The sequence below is a fragment of the Pteropus medius genome, unplaced genomic scaffold (genome assembly GCF_902729225.1).
Source record: "Pteropus medius unplaced genomic scaffold, Ma_sr-lr_union100, whole genome shotgun sequence".
NCBI classification, from domain to species: domain Eukaryota; kingdom Metazoa; phylum Chordata; class Mammalia; order Chiroptera; family Pteropodidae; genus Pteropus; species Pteropus medius.
The window spans coordinates 7,137,878-7,145,085 of record NW_024356336.1 but is presented as its reverse complement, the minus strand read 5'-3'; the positions used below and the strand labels follow the sequence as shown (position 1 = coordinate 7,145,085).

At 48.4% G+C, this 7,208-nt stretch overlaps 1 protein-coding gene across 10 annotated transcripts in view; it reads right to left on the bottom strand.

Moving 5' to 3' along the window:
* Nucleotides 1-359: 359 nt before the first annotated feature.
* DEPDC5 (DEP domain containing 5, GATOR1 subcomplex subunit) overlaps nt 360-7,208 on the bottom strand; it is a 112,745-nt gene continuing 105,896 nt past the window's right edge. For 5 of the 10 annotated variants that reach the window (XM_039862012.1, XM_039862001.1, XM_039862005.1 and 2 more), the window contains 4 exons: nt 6,857-7,028; nt 4,221-4,281; nt 1,310-1,392; nt 360-1,108 (listed from right to left, as the gene is read on the bottom strand). In XM_039862012.1, coding sequence (XP_039717946.1) covers nt 816-1,108; nt 1,310-1,392; nt 4,221-4,281; nt 6,857-7,028 — 609 coding nt within the window. In that variant the 3' untranslated portion in view covers nt 360-815. The remainder of the gene's footprint in view (nt 1,109-1,309; nt 1,393-4,220; nt 4,282-6,856; nt 7,029-7,208) is intronic. The other 5 variants (XM_039862002.1, XM_039862008.1, XM_039862007.1 and 2 more) reach the window with 3 other exon arrangements.

Below are 7,208 nucleotides of genomic sequence, written 5' to 3'. Positions count from 1 at the left end.
GCAGGGTGCTAAGATCTTAAACCTCAGTCAGAGCTGAGAGAGGATCTCCTTTGATTTGTTTCAGAACGCCTTGAGGTCTGCGAGCCAGAGCTGGGCTCACTTACTTGGCAAGAGGCACCTCTGAACAAACCGGCAGTTTCCTAGTATATTTTACTGTCTGCTCTCTAGGCTCGACAGAAACTTTCCTTGCTCTGGACCATAGGCCTGTGGAAAGACATCTTTTAGTAAACTCCCAGCCAGGCTCTCTAAGATAGTGAATTCTAAAGTCCTCCTCACTGTCTGCAACTGCCTCATTGGCCACTACGACCCTGGCAACAGGACACGACTTTCCGGCAGGGATGGGACTGCTGCAGCCAGGCTGGGGACAGAGATGCTGCACATGACATTTTATTCCTGCTTCTGATATGTACAGGTATTTACAGTTGGTATGAGCTTATGGTACATTATTTCACAAAATTATCTTACATCCTGTGCATTCTTCTGGGCAGGAAGCAGCAGATTCTGCTCCGAACAGCCCACGGATGGTGGAGGAAAAGGACGCTCAGAGGACATTCATGGGGGCTGCCTGCCCCCTTCCCCAGTACTGAAGCCTTCCCACAGGCCATCTGGGCCTCCCACCTGCTCTGGGTGCTAGCTGCTTCCAAAATCTTTCTCCTCGAGTGGAAGAACACCAGTGCGGAAGCAGCAGCAGCAGCGGCCCCCACTCGCTGACAGTGGCAAACTGACATCTGCAGCCCAGAGCCTGACAGATCCTATTGAATATCAACAGCAAGACGGGAATCCTCGCCATCCTCTGACCCCAGTGCAGCTGGGCCTCACGGGGCGCTGGCATGCATCTTCTCCAGGCAACTCGTCCAGAACGTGACCAGCCGGTTGTCGCGGTTTATACAGAAGTCCGTGAAGTCCTTCAGCAGCCGATCGGCAAACTTCTCATCCCCTGTGGCACTAGAGCGCCACGTCTTGGTCAGCATGGTGTTGTAGGCCCAGTTGTAGCCCACCCGTTCCTCACAGAACATGTTCTGGTTGGTGGAGCTGGTGGAGTTTCGCCGCCGCCGCTGCTGCCCGGAGAACTTGCGCTTGGAGTAGGGCAGCTGCAGGAACACTGTTCCTGCCAGGAAAGGAGGAACCGTGTCGCGGCCACCGGGCGGCGGGGGGCGGGGGGGGTGGTGCCCGCGCTTGGCTGGGGTGCTTCTGTGGCCACGGGCTTGGTGCGAGGGAAGAACCCCGGAGCATGGGGCCAGGCCTCTCCCAGGGCTCACACTCCCGCCGCAGGGGCCCACCTGCCCACATTTTGCTCAGAGTGCCTCACCTGTAACATGGATGTACTGAGGCTTGTTCTCAGCTGGAAAGTTAAAAGCAGAGGCAGAATATTTATCTTGAACAAACCCAAACCTAAGGGAAGGACAGGAAGACACGCTGATTAGCTGCCTTAGCTAAAGAGACAGGGGAGAGAGAGTGGCTAACAGGACTCTCTGGCAGTTCTGGGCTAAAGGAAAGATCTCTTTCAAAACAGAACATTCAGGATGCTAATTTTTATCCTTACCGCATCTCAACCTCTGCCCCTTCAATGGCTCACCAGATCCCCTCCCGCCCAGCCTCTTTTCATCTTCGTGGTGGTGAAAGCCTGCCATACTCTTTCTCTGTCCAGCACCCCCTCCCTCCTGTGCACCCCCAGCCATCCCATTAGACCTTCCCACTGTGCCCATCCACATCCTTGGAACTGTCGAGTTCTCCAGAAAATGGTCCTTATCTTTATTTACCTTAACCATACCTCTCTCTCTGTCCTCAAAGTCTTCCACACTAAGCACATACTAGGTTCTCAATAAAGGCAATAAAGTAAAGTAACTTAATTGAAATTTTTTTCTTAAAATTGAGAAACACCAATCTGGTGCTGTCCGCTTCACTGTGTTCTAGAAATAGGCAGGAGGGGCCATTTTTCATCTATAGCTGTTCTATTCCATTTCTCGTCTATGGCTTGTTCTATTCCTGGTTTTTCTATTTCCATAAAGCACATTTATTACAGCTCTACCTGCTAAGTGCTGTAAAGGACGTGTTAATAGATGTAGCCCTGCTCTGAGTCTGAGGGGTTTATGTAATGAAGGCAAAGATGGAGGCAGAACTAAAGGAGGTAAAATGTCTATCTCTTCTCCTGGACTGAGGTCCTCAGGGAGGTGCTGTGCTGTAGCTCTACATAAGCTGCTGGCTTTACACTGGCATTTGATGACTATTTGCTGAAGAACACATGAAGTCAGATATGCAAATTAAATGGATAGGCTAACATGCACCGATTCTATCAAATATGGGAATGGCCCTGGGTTTTGCCTTTCTTCCTCTCTACTTTCAATCGAGGCCATTTATTTATTCAGCATGCATCAGCCTGACCAGATTCTTGCCTCATTTCTTCCCTGGGTCACTAGGAAGGATGTTTAATTTAAAAAAGGTAATTTAACAACATGGTCCTTGGCCCTCTTACTGACCACTTGGGGAGCACACGAGCCAGGATTTCAGTGAGGGCAGGGGGATCCAGTCCCTAGGAAGGGGACGCACTAATTTCATGCTAACTGCCCAAAGATGAAGAAGGAGCTGGAACACCAGATATTTTTCTAGCTCTTTCTGGGATGGACCTTTGTTTGCTCTCAGAGCCATATTCCCACCTAGAGTTCCACTCTATGCAAAAAGCTACACGTTAAACAACATTTTTGGCCAAGGTACTTTGCTAGGCCTTGTAGAAGGAAATGAAAATGAGGAAAATGCATGCCCTTGACCTCCAGAGCCCCCCAAATTAGTATGATAGATGGCAGAGTGTATTGGGTAAAAGGGAAGGAGGGATTCAGAGTGGAAGGTGTAGAAGGGGGTGGGGCTTAGGTGGGAACGTGGGGGAAGGGGTCTAGGGGAGGAAAGAGAAGCAGGTTTAGGTGAAGGGGCACACAGCAGAGTCCTGAGCAGTGATACATGGGGACTGGGCAAGAGACATATGAGGAAATCTAAGGCTAGAAAAGCAGGCTGAAGAGGTTAGAGCAATAGTTTAAAGAAGTCATGACTGGAATCTGGACTAAAGTGGATCTGGAGGAGGATGCTGTGAAAGCAGATTTGACAAAGGCCACATCCCAAGTGATATCTGGCCAGCAAGGTGCAGCGACTGCCCGATGATATATGAGCTGAGTAGCATCAAACCTGCTGATCAACTTATCAGTTGCCTGGGGTCTTCCTAATAGGAACTGCTGTCTACTGAGGGCCTACTAGGGGCCAGAAACATCAGAGAACCCTCCCGACAACCCTGTGAAGGGTGAGAAGACAAAGGTGAAGCAGTTCCAGGACTCACTCAGGGTTCCTCAGCCAGACGTTGGTGGAGGCGGAGGTGAACCAGGCCTGTCTGCCTGCAGCACATCGATGCCCTTACCACCCATCACTGCACTCCCTACCTTCTGTCCCACACTGGCATCCCTCCCACTGGAAGGAGGAAACCAGATGCTCTGGCATTCATTCCACAGCCTTTACTGAGCATCAGAGCTAGGTCTACGAAGTAAAGGGAAGCATAAGGTCTAAGGAAGGCCGGGGTCAACTTGGGCGAGGAGAGGTTGAAGAGTGTGGACTTCACCCTGTGGCTGGGGGGTGGCAGGCGTGTGCATGGTGGGGATGGTAACAGCTGAAGATGCTTGAATAAGGAGATACGATACTGAAGAAGATACAGCCAGAAGATTACTCAAGCAAGAACGAGAGGCTTTGCTTATGCCATGATTAACAAGCAGCAGTAATTGACACTGGAGACAAAGCTAGACTGGCCTGAGGGGTGGACAGCTAAGCCTAGGAAAGGCTTTCCCTGGAACACACATTCAGCGCCCGTAAATACCTATTGACTTATCTATTGCTTTTTAACCATTGGTTATTTTTTAAACATGTGGCAAGGGGCTCTTGACAAATTTCAGTTTTCCATCTCATGTCCTCTCCTGGAGAGCTTGGCTCAGAGTCTTTTTGGAAGCTAAGAAAGGAGCTCTGAGGTCTGAAAAACAACAGCCACAGGAACTGGCAAGGTAGTGTTTATCTTTGAAACCAAAGCCAGGGTCCTATCAGAGATAAGCAGCAACTTTGTCATTGGTGGATTAGATCTGTTTCCCCCAAAATAAAACAAGCTGGTTTTTGCTTTGGCAACTGCTATTCAAGACAAACAAGGATGCACTATTCTCTCTATTCCCACTATTCTCTCTTGCTAAGGGACAAACCTGTGTGCAATGGCTTCCTGGAAAAGGTGCATTCGATCCCAGTATGTCTCCGGTTCAAAGCCTGAAAGGAAAACAATAAATGCTGAGTTCTGACATCGAGGTCTGTAATTTTCCTTGGGTCTGGCCTTCTCACTACTCTTGGCAATTCTTCCTCCTTGAGCCTAGGCTCTGCTTTTCCACACTGTCTACTTTAGGAAAGTTAGCCCCCGTCCCAAGGTGGGACACCCTAAAGAAAGTGACAGCCAAGCATTCTCATCATCCTTTCTTCCAAGCTCTACCAGGATCTAGAAAGAGGATGAATATGAGTCCTCAGTAACCAGTGTGAGCTATCAGAACTCGGTAGAAGATTCATGCCAATGACCTCCTACTATGTCAAAAGTGGAAAGCAACATAGTAAAGTACAGACAAAGGATAAGCTTTCAATGCATGTTATCTGCTTCTAAAGAGCAAACAAAAAAATTTTTTTTTAATTTTTTTATCACCAATCTTCCATTTCCCTATAGGGAAAGGCCATATAATCAGCTCGATTTTAGGGGTGGGAACATTGAAGCAAATACATAAAAAAATGATTTGGGGAAAAGCGATCATCTCGTGGGGGGGGGGAGTGATGCATACCGCTGCCCTCCGCCATTGCCCACTTCATTGCTCCAGCTTTGCTCCTTCTGTAGGGTTGCTGAGGACAGAGGGAGGAGGTGGGCGGGCTGGGTAGCCTGTCACACAGCAACAGGCAAAGGGCAGGCTGCTCTCAGGACTGAAATGCTGAGGCCTGGAGCAGCAACAGCACATGACATCCCAAAGATCAGGGGTGCCTGCAGTGGCCTTGTTACTCTTTCCACATTTGAAATCTTCTATCTAGGATAGATTTGAAGATTCTGGGCAACTAAGGGCAAGAGAGAAAAGAGACTTTGGCTTTAATAGGAAAAAACACAAACAGAAGATTCTTGTCAGGTTTTTAAGGTTTTGAATTCACTATTATCAGAAGGGGTAATAACAGGAAGAGAAGAAGCACAGAAGCAAGAAAATCAATTTTTAGATTTAAGTCCTTATTCCCTGAAGCTAGGGCTCCTTTCGTTCAGCTGTAACCATGGCAACCAACAGAGGATGCTGGTCTTGAAGACTAGGTTACAACTGGCAGAGAAAACCACCAGCTCACATAAAGATGTCCTCCCATGCCAGCCCCAGAAGCAATGCTGTGCTGTTACCGTGAAGGTGGAAAACCCCAGAAAAGTCTTTGGATGGTGTGGGGAACGATCTCTCTCTTCCCTCAACATATTTAAAACAGCAGTATGAGGCGGTATCTGGCTTAAAATTGTCAGATATGAACATAATCATCTTGTATTTCAGAACTGCAAAAATGGTCCTGTCTCAGCCACACAGTAAGGGCACATGAGAGTGTGTGTGTGTGTGCAAGAGAGGGGGTGGGGAGGGAGAAGAGCACTTTGTAAACTCTAAGGATCACTGTGGGGCTACCCTGGAATCCCAACTGTCACTTCAAATCTTGCATCTATACAAAAACATCTTCCAAGATGTAAACAGAGAATATACAGATGGCCCATTAGAATGAAAACTATTTGTACCCCAGGGACAGCCTGTCTCAGCAAAAAGGCAGAAACACTTAGCTCGGCCTCCTCAGCCTGGCGAGACCTCTGAGCCAGTTCTCTGCCACCGACCATAACACAGACTTACAAAGGCATAGGAAGAAAATGTCTCCCTTACTCCCAAAGCTTTTTCTTTTGCATTGATAATGTCTGTATCTAAGAAACTAAGGAGGCTCCTAATGTATTAGCAACTCTAGCTTTCCATTTTTAAAGAGTTCATCTGCAAGTTCATCTAAAGCTCTAGAGGAGCTATTTACATGTTCATCACAATGAACACTTGGTGATATAAAGTTCTGGGCTGTGTGAAGATGCATCCTTCGAGCTGTCCTACACCTGTCCTCAGAGTTCTGGTGGACCTGGGTGGAACAGCAGGGCAGGGTCAGTGGCCCCTGCGTTTCCCCATTCAGATTGACAACCCTGTTCTAAGGGAAGGGCTCCATGTGGGTCCTGATCTCCTCCTATGAGCCTCCTCCTGCTCTGTCTTCCTTGATATTTGGGACCCAAGCCATGTGCAATGTTCCAGGTGCTGACACACCACAGCTTTGCACAAAAGGACACTATTTCCTCTTTTGCTTTCAATGCCTCCCCTTTTCAGCCTTTTTGCATGAAACAGCAGATTCAAGTCTCCTATGAGGTTCAAATTCCCACAGCCCAAACTAGTTAGGTTGGAGCACAGACAAGAAGGACAGTGCGGGAAGAACACCAGGGTCACTCATGATTTATAGGGTATCACACCCTCTCCCAGCCACCATTCTGCTCCAGGCCTTACCAAGGTCTTCCTGAGTTGCAGAGCAGCTCAAAGCCACCCCCAGTTTAGGAATAAGGAATTTGAGACTCAGAGACATTAAGTGATTTGTGCAGGGTCGCCCAGCCACTAAGTGAAGAATGAGGACTAAAACCAAGGTCCTTTCCGCCCCTTGTCCGAAGGCTTTCTCTATGCACCGGCCTGTGTGGATCAGATACCTAGAAAGGTGTCCTTGGGGGAAAGAGGGGATCTTACTCATGGAGACAGAACCCCGAGAGGGGAGTATCTCTTACTATCGAATAGGTGCTCGCTGCCCTCCTTAAGCAGACAGCTGATGTTGAGTGGGATGAAGAGCTGGGCTCGAAGCGGATCGCCATATAGGTAACTGGGCAGCGCAAAGGGACCCTCCAAAACTGGGACCAACAAAAAGCCACAGGAGGTGGCTTTTCGATGCCAACCTTGGACCTGGTGGAAAGCACAGAAAAAAAACAGTGTCATTTTCAAGTTTGTTCAGACAAGAGAAAATACTGCCCAAGGAGAGAAGCCACCAGAGTGGCGTCTCGCACATTGATTGCCATGTTTATTTATCGATGTTTGCTAGCTCCAAACCGGTCCAGGGCAGGAAAACGCACAATCTAACCTCCT